Source organism: Danio rerio, chromosome 8 (assembly GCF_049306965.1).
Source record: "Danio rerio strain Tuebingen ecotype United States chromosome 8, GRCz12tu, whole genome shotgun sequence".
Classification (NCBI taxonomy): Eukaryota; Metazoa; Chordata; class Actinopteri; order Cypriniformes; family Danionidae; genus Danio; species Danio rerio.
Genome location: NC_133183.1, coordinates 51,089,744 through 51,108,685, shown reverse-complemented (window position 1 = coordinate 51,108,685; position 18,942 = coordinate 51,089,744). Strand labels below are relative to the sequence as shown.

Here is an 18,942-nt window from a genome sequence, read left to right as displayed (position 1 = left end):
CAAGATCGATTAAAAAACACATATTGAGAAACAGCCATTATAAGGCATACATACAATAAAAAGAGTATGTTTTCCTTCCGTACACATTTTAAACTGGTCACAATTTGAATTTGATTCTTTCTTAAACCAGATTGATGAAGCCTTTCTCACAGCCATCACAAACCAATTAAGTTAGCTTATTTTTTGTTCCCAAAATTAAAATGTCCCCACAAACATTTAAAAGATTGTGTTGTCGCAGCTCATTTTCAACCAATAGTTTGAACAAGCTGAAAAAACAGTTTGATTGCTCTCAATATACCTCCCAAAACAGAAGGGGTGAGGTAAAAGTGCCATAAAGTCCTCAGTCTTAGATTTTACAGGACCACACTACAAATAAAGGGGTATGAGAAATTTCCGTGAATGTACCAGCTACAGCAATAACAGGGCAGCAAAAGCAAGCAAGGAGATCAAAAACATGTCATTATTTTCTACAAACACACATGGTGTTAATGTGTAACGGGCATTACCATCATATATATATATATATATATATATATATATATATATCAGGGGTGAAGCCGAATCAACAATTACACACACACACACACACACACACACACACACACACATATATACATATATACATATATATATATATATATATATATATATATATATATATATATATATATATATATATATATATATATATATATATATATATATATATTTGTTCGAAATAAGTATTTATAAAAGACACGATATTTGTGCATGTTCGAATACCAAATTCAGGTTCGGCTCCACCCCTAATATAAATATATACAGAGCAAGGAATTTTTTACAGTAAGTCTAATAATATTTTTCTCCTGTAGAAAGTCTTTGGTTTTATTTCGGCTAGAATAAAAGCAGTTTTTAATTCTTCATAAACATTTTTGGTCAAAATTATTAGCCCTTTAAGCTATATTTTTTTCAATAGTCTATAAAACAAACCATTGTTATACAATAACTTGCCTAATTACCCTAACCTGCCTAGTTAGCCTAACCTAGTTAAGCCTTTAAATGTTACTTTAAGCTGTATAGAAGTGTCTTGAAAAATAGCTTGTAAAATATTATTTACTTTCATCATGATGAAAGAAATCAGTTATTAGAAATGAGTTATCAAAGCTATTATGATTAGAAATGTGTTAAAAAATCTTTCCGTTTAACAGAAATAGGGGGAAAAAAACAGAGGGGGCTAATAATTATACCTTCAGGTATATCATCAGTTACCAATATCAATCAGAATTTAGCAATTCAAACTATATATATATATATATATATATATATATATATATATATATATATATATATATATATATATATATATATATATATAGTTTGAATTGCTAAATTCTGATCGATATTGGTACTTGATGACTTGACAGAATAGGCCAATCTGTCTGTAAAGTCTGGTGGCAGTGAATTAGCTTTTTAAAGCATGTCCTGAATAACATAATGAATATAAGTACTGTATAAACACAGTCACAGTTTCCTCTTGCAACATGATTCACAATTTCTAACATAAAACATTGTTTTGTCTCCATTTACTGCACATATTAAACACTGACAAGATGTAACTATGTTCTTCTCTTTTCTTCAGCCTCACTCCAGCTACACCTTCATCAGAAGGGAACCTCACTCCTTCTCCACGAAAGTCCACTCCACCACACACGGCTGACCAACCCCTTCTCATCGACACTCCAGATGGCTCAACCACATCACCTCAAAAGCAGACAGAGCTTCTGTTCCCTGAGGTCAGTTCTTACTCATGTAATGATTAATAGTGGGTGTTTAATTCACTTATCATGCAAACAAATAAATTAATTAAGGCATCATACAATAAAACCATGTCATGACACAACAGATTTCATTTATGCTTTTTAAATATAACCTTGATCAAAACACATCAGACATTTAGTTCCTCCGAAGATGTTCTTTAGAAGTGAAACCTTGTCAAACTGACATTTCCTTTCAATGTATAAGTACAAATACTGTAATTTATGTTTCAATAATTGCTAAATACAAAAGATTCTATACATGATATTTGTCTGTTTTTCTCTGTAGACCTCCACAGCATTGTTAGACACCAGTGTGCTGCGTGGCAGGGTCAGACTGAACCAGAAGAGCACTCGCAGAGCTCCACCATCTCGAGCCGCCCGTCACAGTGCCCTCCTAACACAAGTACCAGAGGGACCCAGAGACGATGAATGGCGCTTCAGGGACTCAACAGGTACTTACTACAACTTCATCTTTGCATTGAGATTCTTGTCTTTATGTGCTTTACACATAGCAAGTGTTTTTAAGCCACCAATAAACTTGATGATGTCACTATTCTCAATTTTATATGTGTTAGCATTAATAACACAATTCAGGGGCAAAGCAGTGGGGGCGAAGCAGTGGCGCAGTAGGTAGTGCTGTCGCATCACAGCAAGAAGGTCGCTGGTTCGAACCTCGGCTCAGTTGGCGTTTTTGTGTGTAGTTTGCATGTTCTCCCTGCGTTCGCGTGGGTTTCCTCTGCGTTTCCCCCACAGTCCAAAGACATGCGGTACAGGTGAATTGGGTAGGCTAAATTGTCCGTTATGTATGTGTATGTGTGTATGAATGGATGTTTCCCAGAGATGGGTTGCAGCTGGAAGGGCATCCGCTGCGTAAAAACGAGCTGGATAAGTTGGCGGTTCATTCCGCTGTGGCGACCCCGGATTAAAAAAGGGACTAAGATAATGAACGAATGAATGAACACAATTCAACTGAATTATAGTTCAATAAATATACTTAAGCCTCATTCACAATACTAGCGACTAGCGACAGTTCATTTTAACGGAGAGCGAGCAACTTCCGGCAACCTCCGTCTACGCGAGCGACATCGACCATTGGCGACCAAGTGGGCATGTCGAGCGACCTGACAAAGTTGAGAATCCTTCAACTTTATGCAAATGAAGAACAACTTTCTTGAGCAGCAGCCAGTAGGAGCACCAGTAGAAGTTGAGCTAGTGGTGTAACGGATCACATATCTCACGTTCGGATCACGTTATGGTTTTTTAGTCACGGATCGAACCATTTTTCTGATCAGCCAAAAGGGGAGGAAACACAAGTAATTTGCTTTCCATTTATTACAAAAACAGTACTGCAAGACACTTTTGGTTTTAACAAACAGAACTTAGAAGCTGTAATTTATAAAAAATAAAATGAATTAATAAGCTGAACAGAAAAAAAAATGGCAAAGTATTCAGTACTGTGAAAAATTCACTGTTACTACTTCTGTTAATGCTAGTAATGCTAAATGTATAAATCTAACATTATAATTTGTCCAACCCATATTTATTTTTAGTCTCATTTTTGATAAATGATTCATTCATACATTTTCTTGTCGGCTTAGTCCCTTTATTAATCCGGGACAATTTAGCCTACCCAATCCACCTGTACCGCATGTATTTGGACTGTGGGGGAAACCGGAGCACCCGGAGGAAACCCATGCGAAGGCAGGGAGAACATGCAGACTCCACACAGAAACACCAACTGAGCCGAGGTTTGAACCAGCGACCTTCTTTCTGTAAGGCGACAGCATTACCTTCTGCGCCACTGCCTCGCCATAAGTAAATCAGTTATTACTTAATAACACGTATAAACTTTCTTTGCTGGATGGATAAGTTTTGAAGAATTATTCAGTGGCATATTTTTGATGGCTGTTTGTTAATATCTATTGGTTAAATAATGTATTTGCTGCATATAACTTTAATTATAAAAGTTGTTAAATGCATATGACAGTGATTTTAATCTTTACCATAGACATCAGTGGTTTTATCTAAACTATTAACTAAACTATAAACTATGTAAACTATTATCTAAACTATAAACTGTTATCCCAGTACTTCAGTGTTTTGTGACTGTTTGTAACTTTATAACTCATAAGACTAAAGACTGAATCTCTTTCTTGATTTTTGCATTTTTTCAAACACAGATTTGAATGCAGTGATTCGAATGATTAATAAACATATGCAAAGCATCATCATTTATAATTTATGTTGCGTGGGTGTTGAGATCCCGATCTTTTAATGATTAGTCTACACTGAATGTATTAAGGCAGGCTAAACAAGTAGTAACAGAAAACACCTCTAATGAAACACTATTGGTTGTGTTTTTAAAAGGGGAAGAGCTACTCTGTCTCTCCCTCTCTTTCAGATTTAAGATTTCATCAAACATTAAATAAAAAATGCACATTTCAAAACACTTCTCAGGGCTTTTAAGTCAAGACGCATGGCATGAGATCCACTTTAAAACATATCTCATTTAGACATTAAAGACCACTGCTTTTAAACAAACAAGATCAAACGCGGCGATATAGCCTATTGTCTCTGTATTGCGGGGAAGTCAATGAATTCTAGTCTTCAACACTCACTTTAGTCTGTCTGTCTGTCTGCAGAGGAGAAAGCTGACTCTTTTAAGGAGGCGGAAGAGTCGGATTCTGAGGAGCAGGCCAAGGGAATCGAGACCCGCACTTCCTCCATGTCTCAGCCTCAGAGAGTGGCTCTTTTCCCTGGCATGGACCCGTCTGCTTTAAAGGTGAGGGTACTATGGGTACTCTTCTTTCAGTTGCTTTTTAACCCTGCAAAGCATGATATGTGAAAAAGAAGATCATATAAAATATTGAAAAACAAAAAACTAAATTATTATTATTGTATTATTAAATTTACTAAATTTTTATCATTTTTTGATAGGGCAAGTAAAAATCGATCCCACTTTATATTAAGTGTCCTTAACTACTATGTACTTACATCAAAAAAAAAAATAAATACAATGTACTTACTGTGTTTATAATGTATTTGAGAACACTTGTGGTGCTTTTGGGTTGGAATAGAGGTTGGGTTATGGACAGTGGTATGGGTAGGTTTAAGGGTGGGTTAAGGTGTAAGGGATGGTCAACAGTGTATTTACAAATGTAATTACAAAAGTTAATTACAGATGTAGTTACATGTATTTAATCAAGCATAAGTACACTGTAAATACATGTATTTACACAATAAGTACATTGTAACAAACTATTCATTCCTGTGTAAGAACATAGTTAAGGCCACTTAATATAAAGTGGGACCTAAAAATATTTTCTAACTGGAATATTTGGAAAGAATCCTTAGCATTTAGCCCTGTATAAGTCTAAAATTCCATTCATAATGGTCTTAAAATGTCTTAAGTCTTAAATTTAACTTGATTAAAATCTGCAGAAACCCTGCACAAACAATACATGCGAATAAGTCCAAAGACATGCAATTGTGTACATTTTTAAACTTGTTTGTTTGCAAAGTTCACCATCTCACAAACTTAGCTAACAAATTTACAAACTTTTTCGTGAGAATTTTTTTTTTTCTGTCTATTCATTAGCGAGCTGCTAAAATTTCGTACCATTGTGTGCTGGAGACGACCTAACAAAACATGATTCCTAATAACTGTTGTTTTTGGCCTTAAATGCTAGAACTGAAAGCTTGTTTTAAAGATGCTGATGATTTTGCTGCTTCTTTCACCTTCGTTTGTTCTCTTCAGGCTCAGCTAAAGAAAAGAGGAGATTCAGACAATCAGACAGACGGCCCTTCCCCTTCTCAGCTCTCACGCTCACCCAAATCTCCATTCTTGCCTCGAGCTGCTCCTCGTGTGCTGCCTCCTGCTGGTGGCAAGGAGAACGGGTGAGTGCTCAGGCTACAATAGAGTATATGCCGAAGTATGCTAATAGGACTTTTAATTTGCCAGTAACCTGGGTTAAGCACTTCTAGTGAACTGTATGCCAATGCAAAACCGGGGCATTTAAGGTCTGTTTTCTTTAAAAATCAGCGATCTCTCTCTCTTTATAATATGAGCATTTATTTTACCCCAGTATATTCAATGGAGCTTCTGCGCTAGCCTGCCGATTCTGATGGCACGTGCGAGTAAATGGCTTTTTGTCTCGTTTTACGATTAAGCAACTAAATGAATAGCAAAGTCTATTTAACTGAATGTATTTTAATTGCTTTACAACAGGGGTTTTCAAAGTGTGAGGCGCGCCTCCCCTGGGGGGCGCCAGAGCATGTCAGGGGAGGCGCGGGAAGAAATATAATACTATAAAAATATAATTATTAAGTTTAATTATTATATGTATTTTTTATTATATTTAAACGTTTTAATTAAATAAAGCAAAAAATAATAATAATAATACGTCAAATATAAGAAAACCTTTTTTACCCAGAAGGCCATAGCTGTGAATTTGCTTCTGTTTGGCAAGCCCGCCAATACAGGTATATGCCTGCTAATACAATGGGTCGGTTTCTGAGACCCCCCGATTCAAAGCTGTAATGAAGTTCACAGCCCTTTGGCCGCCGGGAAGAAGGAGGCGGAGAACCGACGCAGTTTTAAAATGATTTATTAATAACAGTGACGGCAGCTCCTCACGGAGGTTGCCGTCAAACTGAAAGCAAAAGTAAAATATGTCCGGCCCGGTCCTCTCTCGGCTTCCTCTGCCCTTGTTACTCCTTTTATGATCCAGAGCTCCTTCCGTGGGATCCGAGGCAGGTGCGCACCGCAGATCCACTTACGCGGTGGCCTCACTCCGTTCCCACGGCTCTCGGCCACGCCCCCTCGCCACAAAAGCCTTCAAGTTCAGGGCTTAAACCCAAAAGACGACGATATGATGATCAGTATTTGAGTTTAGGATTTACGTGGACAGGACCAGCTGATGAACCACGACCTTTATGTGTGGTTTGTCAAAATATTTTGGCTAATGACAGCATGAGACCCGCTAAACTTTGACTGTTTTGACTAGTATGGACAGTTCTTGGATCTGCTCTATTCATATTGAACCATCATCCTAGTTTTAAAAACGTTATATTAAAATACTTGTTATTACTCTAAATAATTGCACTTTCATGCAAATGATGATAAAAGTGAGTTAACAGTCCGACATCTGTCTGTGTCTTTATATATACTGTATATATATATATGTATATATATATATATATATATATATATATATATATGTGTGTGTGTGTGTGTGTGTGTGTGTGTGTGTGTGTGTGTGTGTGTGTGTGTGTGTGTGTGTGTGTGTGTGTGCGTGTGTGTGTGTGTGTGTGTGTTTGGGAGGAGGGGGGGCGCCAATGGATAAGTTGTGTCAAAAGGGAGGCCCACTGTCTTAGACTTTGAAAAACCCTGCTTTACAACATTGATGCTGTAAAAGGAGACGTATAAAATGGAAAAAAACTCACATTAACAGGTCACTGGAAGTTTATCAGTATGGCAAGAACACTAGCTCGGCATATACCCTATTCTGTGATATTTATTTATTTTTTTTAAAACACATTTTTTTTACCCTCTCTCTCTCTTTGTTCCGTCTCAGAGAAGAGTCTTCTCCTCAGTGGCTGAAAGAACTAAAGACTAAAAAACGCCTGAGTCAGTATGAACCCGACAGTACAGCCTGAACAAGCAGGTAAAGGGGCTCACGTGTCTATTCGTTCATTCATTCATTTTCTTTTCGGCTTAGTTAATCTTTAATTAATAAGAGGTTGATAAAGGTATTAATTAGGTGTAATCCTTTTATTAATCAGAGGTCGCCACAGCGGAATGAACCACCAACTTATCCAGCACATGTTTTATGCTTCGAATGCCCTTCCAACTGTAACCCATCACTGGGAAGCACCCACACACACTCATTCACACACTTCTTGCTGTGAGTTGACATCGCTACCCACTGCGCCACTGCACCACTGTGCATTATTACATTAGATGTAAACTTGTCATAACACTGATGTTTATATAGATGATGGCGATAGCAGCCTTTTCCCACAAGTTTTGATACCATTAAGATTACCTTTTAACAAATTATTTAATGTTACATATTTGCATACACGCAAATTAAAATAAAACAATACTATGATGCCTAACGTATTTGTTTTGTTTAAAGTTTTTATGTTCTTGTTTTATTTATGTTTATTTATTATTATTATTTTTTTTTTTTTTTACAAGCTAGGCATAAGTGTAGTTTAAATATAATTATAATATACACTCACCTGCCACTTTATTAGGTACACCGTACTAGTTCCGGGTTGGACCCCATTTTGTCTTCAGAACTGCCTTAATCCTTCGTGGCATGGATTCAGTAAGGTACTGAAAATATTGGAGGCCATTTGAGTACAGTGAACTCATTTTCATTTTCAAGAAAACAGTCTGAGATGATTCGCCCTTTATGACATGGCACGTAGCCATGACATTGACACGATGCTTAATTGGTACTAATGGGCCCAAAGAATGCTAAAAATATCCCCCGCACCATTACACCATCACCATCAGCATAGACCGCTGATACAAGGCAGAATGGAACCATGCTTTCCTATTGTTGATGCCTAATTCTGACCCTAACATTCTGAATGATGCAACAGAAATCGAGACTCATTAGACTAGGCAACATTTCCAATCTTCTATTGTCCAATTTTGGTGAGCCTGTGTGAATTGTAGCCTCAGGCCCCGTTTACACTAGTGCGTTTTAGTTTTAAAACGGCGTTTTAGAATGAAAACGATCCGCGTCCACACTCGCGTTTTACCCAGCGTTTCTGAACAGCTCTCCGTCCACACCAAAACGCTAAAAACGCACATCACGTGACCACACAGACACTCTCGAGCAAGCGCTGCAGCCTATCTACCCAGATGAGAGCTGTGCTAGTCTGACTTCTCATCAAGCATCTCCCGCTGGATCTATTCTCACTATATTTATTAAACGGGATATTTCATTCATCTTGTTGTCTTTATCTAACGACATATTCCCTGACTTTGGTCATTGGAATCTATTAATTTTTCTCAGGTAACATGTTTTGGCTGAGCGCAAAGATAAGTTAATGATTAATGTAACCACGTAGCCTATTCTGTATATTGACTGATCGCTTGCCTTTATTTACTATAATGTATAAACTTATTGTATGTTATACTTTTATAATGGCCATTATCGATTATTAAAACTGATATTCAGCAAAAGAAAGGGTGTGTTTCGTATTTTCACTGAAATTGAAAGGAGGCAGTTGTTATCGGCTCCGTTTTGTTATAAATATCCACACAGTGAAGATGACGCTCATAAATGCAGCACGGCACCTCAACATTTCCGCTGTCTGTTTAGTTGTTAATATTAAAATGAAAATAGGCAGTTCCTTATATCATGTTTACATTTTATTGTTGAGAAAGTGAAACAACGTAGCCAGGGTGATGTGAATAAAGTTATAAAGTACATTGTTCCCTTTGAAGATTTACCCGTGTCCTCCATATAGTCTGTTTTCCATATCAAACTGAGAAGAAGAGACTGCAGCCTTGATCAAACTTGCGAAGTCTGAACTTACACGGAGAAGATGCAGGACTGAACTGTGTTTGTTAGGCTACTTAATATTCAGGAAAAGCCCCAATCAGAGAGGCGAATGTCTGCAGCCCCGCCTCCGTTTTCAGATGTCTCCGTTTTCCATCATCCACACTGAGACGGAGCAGCAGCGTTTCAGAATAAAAACAGCCTCTCCGTTTTCGAAACGCTCCGTTTTTGGCGCTCGAGAACTCCGGCGTAGTGTAGACGGTTGGCGTAACCGTTGCAAAACTTATGCGTTTTCAAACTAAAACGCATTAGTGTAAACGGGGCCTCAGTTTCCAGTTCTTAGCTGACAGGAGTGGCACCCGGTGTGGTCTTATGCTGCTGTAGCCCATCTGTCTCATTGTTTCTCGTGTTGTGCATTCAGAGATGCTCTTCTGCAGACCTTGGATGTAATGAGTACTTATTTGAGTTACTGTTGCCTTTCTATCAGCTCAAACCAGTCTAGCCATTCTCCGCTGACCTCTGGTGTCAACAAGGCATTTGCACCCACAGAACTGCCGCTCACTGAATATTTTTTCTTTCCCAGACCATTCGCTGTAAACCCGAGTGATGGTTGTGCTTGAAAACCCCAGTAGATCAACAGTCTCTGAAATACTTAGACCAGTCTGTTTAGCACCAACAACGATGCCATGTTCAAAGTCACTTAAATCACCTTTCTTTCCCATTGTGATGTGCTGCAGCAGATCTTCCTGACCTTGTCTACATGGCTAAATGCATTGAGTTGCTGCTATGTGATTGACTGATTAAATATTTGCTTTAATGAGCAGTTAAACAGATGTATCTAATAAAGTGTTTGGTTGGTGTATTTCAGGCTTTTGTAAACCTTGCTTTGCCTTTAGATCTCTAAAAATAATTTTTTAATCACTAAAAAAATCTTTAAAAATTCACTGCTTATTAACAGCAACTGTTAGGGTTGCTAGGTGACAAGATCTGCCCTCTGTAGATCGTATTATTTCTAAATGCTCAATTCGGCTAGTGTGGACTTTGAAGGTCTCACCTTTGAAGCCTCTGAAATGAGACACAGCTAGTCTGCTAATGAGCTGATGATCTGAATCAGGTGTGTTTGGTTAAGGAGATGTAGAAATGTGTCGAACTGGTTGTTCTTCAGGAACGTGGTTGAGAAACACTGACCTAGTCAGTAAATTTAATGCAAGATATTTGATTCAGGTGAAAGATGGCTTAATGGTTAGCTCTGTCGACTCACAGCAAGAATATTGCTGGTTTGAGTCACGGCTGGGCCAATTGGCGTTTCTGTGTGGAGTTTACATGTTTTATTATATCATAATAAAGATAATCTGTGTGGAGTTTGCATGTTCTCCCTGTGTTGGTGTGGATTTTCTCAGGATGCCCTGGTTTCCCCCACAGTCTAAAGACATGTGCTATAAGTAGGGCCAGACGGAATCTGCGGACGTTTTTTGCTATTTCTGCGGAGAATTTTGGTAAAAATCTGCGAATTTCTGAGGAATGACTTTGGGAGTATCCAGCGGAGTATCATAACCAAAAACTTAATATATTAAATAAAAAGTAATAAATTACTGAACAAAAACTGAATAAATTTAGATTTACACATTTACTCAAGTAAATAAACAGAATTAATAATGGGCTAAAAATCTGCAGAAATCTGCGGAATTCTGCGGAAAATCTGCAGAATCCTGCGCGCGCAGATTCCGCGTGGGCCTAGCTATAAGTAAATCAAATAAACTAAACCCCCATTATTTTATAGTTTACAATGTTAAATTGCAAAGAAATAAACTGTAAGTAATTCAATGTCACGCTACATTGTTATTTGTCATTTCATAAACACGCAACCACAATTTGTTTTATCATTATAAAGATAATCTGTGTGGAGTTTGCACGTTCTCCCTGTGTTGGTGTGGGTTTCCTCCAGGTGCTCCGGTTTCCCCCACAGTCTAAACACATGTGCTATAAGTGAATCAAATAAACTAAACTGTAGTGGATGTGTATAAATGTGAGAGTGTATGGGTGTTTCCCTGTACTGGGCATCTGCTGTGTATAACATACTCTGGATAAGTTGTTGGTTTATTCCGCAGTGGCGACCCCTGATAAATTAGGGACTAATCCAAAGGAAAATAAATAAATATGGATTCAAATTCAGAACATTGTCCTCCATTTTGTATCCACCTCACTTTTAAAATCAAAATAACAGTACACCCTTGCCCATACCAAACTATAGTTTGCTGTATTACTGTGTAAGCCAGGGGTGACCAACCCTGTTCCTGGAGAGCTTCCTTCCTGCCGATTTCAGTTGCAACCCTGACTAAACACACCTGTTTGTAATTATTAAGTGCTGCTTTAGGTACTATTAATTGGTTCAGGTGTGTTTCATCAGGGTTGGGATTGGATTCTGCAGGAAGGTAGCTCTCCAGGAACAGGGTTGGTGACCCCTGGTGTAAGCCATAAGTACAATGCCCATCAATTGAATGTATCGCTAATGCACTTTCAGCACATTTCTAACCCAACCTATGTACGTTTCTCTCCATCATCTCAGGATGCCTTATAACTGCAGTATCTGTAGCTATAACTCATGACAGAAGCCTTAACCTTTGACCTGGAGTTGACAGGAATTCTGCTGCTGACGACTACGACATCTTTCCGTTTCGTTGTTCATTTTTCTGGCCTTCTCCTCCAGTCGTGTACATGTGCATGGTGCCTTTCTGAGTGGACGTTAATGGCGAAGCGTGAAGCGCGTGTCCATGTATGTGTCGTCCGCTTTCTCTTAAGCTCTTCTTCACACCAGAGAAAATTATTTTTGCATAGAGACACTTTAACCTCTAGAGAGCGAGAGATCATCCTTTATTGTGGAAACATGGGACCACGCTCACCAACAAGCAACCCGAAGTGCTTCATGTAACTGGAGTATGACGTTGGTTATTTTTACCCATTATGTTCATATTAGTCGCTTCCTTTGGTTTGTTTGTTTTCATTCAGATGGGTTATAGGCATCAGTTGCACTTGCGTTCCCATAGATGATTTTTAACAGTCCACAAATCAACGCTGAGCTCGTGTGTATAGAAAGTGTATTTAGTTACGACAAATGTTTTAAAGTGTAATCGAATCGTTATATTTGTAAAAATGTCGGTTTGAAAGAAGACAATTGTAAATGTTTAATGATGATCAAACAAATGAAACGCTTCAGAGGTGTGTGTTGAAAGTTGTTTGGATGGATTGGTGAATGAATGATTGAATTATTTTATTGTTCGTCTTATAACGCATACATTTTATTTAGATTTGGGATGTTTGGACATGAAAAGGTTTGTTTGATGACGGAAAATGTATTATTTGTTTAGACGATTCCATCCCGTTGTCAGTTGAAACTATAATTTCATGTTTGGAAAATTGCGCATGTACAATCAGTCGTTCCCTATTCCACTTGTATCCCAATACTTGCTTTAACAACGGGCCAAAAATGAGAATTGCACAATCAGCATATAAATCATCCCTGACTATGTAATAATGGACGAATAGAAAGGGAAAATCTTTCAGTTTTGGTTACATGTGTCTTTGTGTTTACTCGTTAGTTTAAGGGAAATGTCAAAGTACTGTAAACATCGTTCACATTACATTGCACACTTGATATTGGCTTTTTTTAACGCTGGGCCGTTGTGCCACTCCCACCTAACAAGCACTTTTCACCTGAACAGCGGCTCTGACCAACAGTCACTTTTGTAACGCATGAGTCTTCACACTTGATGTCAATGTTGTGATTTTGATTTGATGACGGTATGTGAGTAACGTTCGTTTGCTTTTTTTTCTAATATCCGTTTCTTTGTCTGCCTACAGTTGTTATAGTCTAAGGGTAATTTGTCCTTTTTATTTTAAATTTGACTGTAAAGATGTTTATTGCACTGTTGTATTGCCAGTGTCCAATAATGAACATTCATAATAAAATGCTATACATATCTTGGTTTTCTTATTCTTCTTTTCATTCCTTTGCTTGTAAAAATAGCATGCAGTCAATAAAGCCAGTGGGATGAGCTGGTGTATTATAGTTTTTCTCTGTCGCTTTGGTGCGTTTCTCACAACACCATTTCTCAAAACAATTAGTACAAACTGCAAAACCTAGCTGATAACCTGCAAAAGCGCATCACATGCTCAAAATAGATAGTTCATTCCTCAAAAGCAAGTATTGATGTCAATCAAAGTGTCAGTGTCATCAAAATGAAAAGTCCTGCACTGCAAAAAATGCTTTTCTTACCTAGATTTTTTGTCTTGTTTCTAGTCCAAATATCTAAAAGTTCTTAAATCAAGAAGAATTTTCAAGACAAGCTAAACATATTGTCTTGTTTAAAGAAATAATATGCCAATATTAAGTGAGTTTTTCCTTAAAACAAGCAAAATAGTCTGCCAATGGAGTAAGCAAAATAATCTTACATCAAAAAAAAAAACAAGATTATTTTGCTTACCCCATTGGCAGACTATTTTGCTTGTTTTAGGGAAAACTCACTTAATATTGGCATATTATTTCTCAAAACAAGACAATATGGTTTGCTTGTCTAGAAAATGCTTCTTGAAATAAGAAATGTTAGATATTTATACAAGAAACAAGACAAAAAATATAAGCAAGAAAAGCATTTTTTGCAGAGTGACAGCATTGTTTATAAACAAGATAGTCAAATGTCTTTGTCATGTTTTCATTATGACAGTTTACTCTAAATTTTTTCAATGCAAAACAGTCAGATTTTGGTGACACTTCCTAAAAATGCTCAAGACAGCACTATATTCTATTTGCACAGCCATTTAAAAACTACAGTAAAGTTAAACATCACTGCCTTGAGTGAGTTATCATGAGTACAAGACACTGAATATGTATGTTTCACATTTTTACTGCACATGCTCGTTACGATCCTAATTTATTCCCAGCATTGTGCAAAAGAATAAACACACCCTTATTTACAACAAACATAGACTCTCTTTAGGTAGTGCAGTGCACAACTGTACACAATATTGCAGTACATATTGGAACTGTAATGTAATGTAATGTGTATTTATACAGCGCATTTATTGTGTATGGCCATACACCCAAAGCGCTTCACAATCATAAGGGGGGGGGGGTCTCTCCACACCACCACCAGTGTGCAGCATCCACTTGGATGATGCGACGGCTGCCACAGGCCAGTGCGCTCACCACACACCAGCTAAGGGCCATCGTAAGGGCCGATAAAGGGACTTTGGCCAGGACACCGGGGTTACACCCCTGCTCTTTCACGAGAAGTGCCTTGGGATTTTTAATGACCACAGAGAATCAGGACCTCGGTTTAACGTCTCATCCGAAAGACGGCGCCCACTGACAGTGTAGTGTCCCCTTCACTTTTACTGGGGCATTAGGACTCACACAGACCACAGGTTGACCGCCCCCTGCTGGCCTCACTAACACCACTTCCAACAGCAACCTAGTGTTCCCTAGTGGTCTCCCATCCAGGTACTGACCAGGCTCAGCCCTGCTTAGCTTCAGTAGGTAACCGGTCTTGGGCTGCAGGGTGACATGGCTGTGGCCTGAACCTACTGAACCTAAAACATACACAGGTCTGTAAATCATTCATCAAATTGTTCAATTTTAAAGACATTTTCAGGAAAATAAAGATTTAAATTTGTTTTATAAAATTTGCTTGACACATTTTGATAACTAGTTCAACATTTTTGTATGTAATGACTCAAGTAATGAAATGAGAACTGTTAGTTTTATATGGAATGACTATTCAGCATTTACAAGTTTAGTTAATTTTGTCTGACATGACAGAAGCAAATGATAATGTTATAAACAGCAGAGAATTGTATGAAAGCAATTGATGCTTGTCCAAAAGCATTTGCAATTTGTTGAAAAGAATGAGAAACGGCTACTAGGATGTGCACAAATGACTAATTGTTTTGAGAAATGCATTAACTGTTGTGCAAGTGTTGTGAAAAATGCACCAAAGCGACTGAGAAAAACTGTAAGAAGATTTTCTGCAGACAGCAGCTTTAACCACAGAGAGCTTTTTAGTCTCGGAATGGTTAAAGATGCAGTATTGACAATGATGGGAGAAGCCATGCTTATGATAGCTCTAACTGAATCACCTAAATAAAATGTATACAGAATCTTCCCAAAATGATTCAGTTTTGATGTGTGCGAAAACACCACACACATTTGATGTCTTTTGGTAACAAAATATTGATCAACCTTTGGTTGTTTTTAAAGGGTCATGAACCTCCTCTCTTTCAGTTCAAGAATGTTTTCAAAACTGCTTCACGATGGGCGTGGATTGCTGTGAGCAGAGGGAGGAGTGGGAGAACTGTTGTCAGTTGGCTCACAAAATAAGACACAAACTGTGATGAGACCCATGATTTTTTTAGTTTACAATGTTAAAATGCAAAGAAATGAACAGTAAATTATTTAATGTCCTGCTACTTTGTTATTTGTAATTTCATAAGCACGAAACACAATTTGTTACATCATTATAAAGATAATCATGTTTATATAAACATTAAACGATGGTGTCTGTTCTTCTTCTGAAACCCCGGGTCTAAATGCAGACACAGTGGAGCAGTGCAGCAGGGCTCTTGCTCTATCTATTTTAACCATTAGCTCTGCCGGTAATCCAGAGAATTTTAAACATAGGCAAACACAGCAGCCCGGATAGGCGATGTGTCTGAATGGTAGCAAACTCAACTAATAAAAGACAGTCCGCCATTCTCCAATATTCATAAAGCTCTCCCAGAAAATACTTGCTATAAACCAACAGCTGTGCTGTATCGGTGGCCCGACAGCATCATGGGGAAAAACATGCAACAAACCCTGTGGATGGTGGAAACAAACACACATGACCCCTCGATGAATAGCTAAATACTACATGCTGTGCGAGGACGCGTTCTCACAGTTTGGCAGGTCTGCCTTGGCTTTGGAAAGCACATGCTCTCATGAATAATTAAGAAGCAAGGTCTTCTTATTGGATAAGAAAACTCAGCTGTGAATAATAATAAGAATCCGACACGTCATCACTGGACAGGCAGATTGGTGCTACATCACCGATTTTGATTCCGCCCCAAAAATCATTTTAAATCCAGATGAAATTAACTGACAAAAGCTCAAAGTGATCCAATTTCGCCTACAATTTCCTTACAGTTTCCCCCTACAATTAAAGCTAACAGGTTGTCTTAAATGATGCTTAACGCACAAAAAATCTGTTAAAATCACAAAAAGTACTCCAGGGTTTCTTGGACCTTTAATAGTGCTATATAAATAAAACTGACATCCATTAAAAAAACCTCTCACAAAAACATGGCAAATTATGTATTCAAAGTGTAATCAATTTATTGAAATTTATCAAATGCAATTGGCTAACCATTTAATTAAAGGCAATAACTGCATCATATGCATGATTTTTTTTTTCAAATTATTTGTGTCATCACAAAAACAAACAAAAAAAAAACGTAATCATTTTATTTATTTTTATTTTTTTAGGCAGACTGCACTGCCATTTTTTTTCCACAAGTCATTTCAGTTCCATTACACTTCTGTGGGTATCTACTCATCCTTATGTTGGACCAAACTCTCTTTTAATCGTAGGGAAACAAATTAAGATATTTGTGATGAAATCCACAATCCAGAGGCAACAAACATGCACCAATCAAAGCCCAGAAAAGTGCAAATAACATTGCAAGGCTTGTGCGGTACAGTGATCACTTGATGCTTAAAAAGAGATTAGGCTTCATACGTCAGCAGAGCAATGTCTTGCAGCTCTCATAAAAGCACATTCTGAACTGATGTTGAAGAAAATTCTCTTAAACATTTTATATTCTTTTTAAACAAATTCCCTTTTCTCATTTACTCTTTGCATTTGAAACTTCTTCATTGTGAAAACAGAGTCGTCTCCAACACTTCATATCTTTTCTGGAACGCTAAAATTTGGAGTCTACATTGGTTTTCTGTGCTGTAGCACCCAAAACAACTACAACATGACCTAATCTAACTGGACACCTCATCTCATCAAATGGTCAATAATTAAATAGAAAATTAATAAACAATACATAAATTGACACACTGGTCAAAGGCCAAATTCATTAAATGCTTTTTAAAATCATGTAATGCACCCTATAAACAATCTCCTCAGTGTGAATAGCTCTAAAGAGATCTAGAGATACAAACCCATAGAGATTGTTTTGATTCAAGAACCTGGTTGTGGTGTATATTGCTCTGTTTAATCTCACACAACATAAAAAGGCCTTCACTCCACTTTTATATTACATGTGTGATTCAAGTGTGATATGTTTTACAAAGGTTAACAGACAAGGAACAAACAACACAGAATCATTAGCAGGACAGAAATGCATTTCATTGAAAATCATTGAGTATCATACACATAGACATCGCATTTTTTGACACACCTGACACACATTGGGATGTGAAAATAAGGGATCCCATTATGTTATTATTATTATTATTGTTATTATTATTATTATTATTTACAATTGATAGAATAAATAGTATACACACAACAACAACAAAAAAAACTGCAAATAAATTAGCGAACAGTTTTGCCTATTAAAATGAATAGCTGTTATAAAGAAATTGAATCAGGTTATCAAATCTCAATAATCTTTTCTGCACTGTATAACTTATAGTCTTATTAAAGAGCAGCGAATGAATCTCTCATTTAGATATTTTGTCTTAATACATTAAATAACAAAGTTGTAACTAAAAATGCAGGTCTAGAATGAAAGCATTCAATTCCTTTCCTAACTGTTTACTCTCATTTAAAACAAAATTAGTTGTTTAAAAGAAAGCTCACCTAAATTAACATGTTTAGTATTCATTCATTTTCTTTTCAGCTTAGTCCCTTTATTAATCACGGGAACATAAGGAGAACTTGCAAACTCCACACAGAAACGCCAACTGAGCCAGCTGAGGGTTGAACCATCGGCTATTATTATTATTATGTGTATGTCTGTTCAAACACGAACCCAAAACCCAGAGTGTCCACTTTTGCTCCCCTTCAAATTGCGTTTACAGAATCCGTTTGAGAAACAGCGACTGACAGTCTAATATTAAAGATTGCATACCTGTAGGAGCGGCAATGGCACCTGCAATGGAAAGGAAGGGAATGCCAACGTTTTTATATTTATTTTAAAGTGTTTTAATGCCTAAATAAAATGAAAGCACAGAACAATTTCACAGTTAAGAGCAAGGAGCATCCTCTGGTGGTTCGGCGGTATGGGTTGCGTGTGGGGAGGATCGGCTTTTTCATGTTTATTGCCACCCTTCATTTAAAGATTGAGAAAAATGGGAGAAATAAAGGAAATACCTTGTAAATGTAGGGAGGATCGGCTTTTTAATGTTTATTGCCACCCTTCATTGAAAGATTGAGAAAAATGGGAGAAATAAAGGAAATACCTTTAGAGGATGATAGCAGTATAGAATTGTAAAATACAGAAAAATCTTGAGAAAAACAGGAGGGTTGACGGATGTTTATGGAAATACCACTACAGTATATACTCTATAACTAAAGGCTAATTATGCTTATATACTGCCCACCCTATACACAACATCTTACATTTTCTGACTGTGATGT

At 37.3% G+C, this 18,942-nt stretch overlaps 1 protein-coding gene across 2 annotated transcripts in view; it reads left to right on the top strand.

Moving 5' to 3' along the window:
- Positions 1-13,296, top strand: part of si:ch73-138n13.1 — a 71,430-nt gene extending 58,134 nt beyond the window's left edge. For both annotated transcript variants that reach the window (XM_002663199.8, XM_073910994.1), the window contains 6 exons: positions 1,619-1,772; positions 2,083-2,248; positions 4,439-4,578; positions 5,554-5,693; positions 7,373-7,462; positions 11,886-13,296. In XM_002663199.8, the coding sequence (XP_002663245.3) occupies positions 1,619-1,772; positions 2,083-2,248; positions 4,439-4,578; positions 5,554-5,693; positions 7,373-7,454 (682 nt within the window). In that variant the 3' untranslated portion in view covers positions 7,455-7,462; positions 11,886-13,296. The remainder of the gene's footprint in view (positions 1-1,618; positions 1,773-2,082; positions 2,249-4,438; positions 4,579-5,553; positions 5,694-7,372; positions 7,463-11,885) is intronic.
- Positions 13,297-18,942: the final 5,646 nt, after the last annotated feature.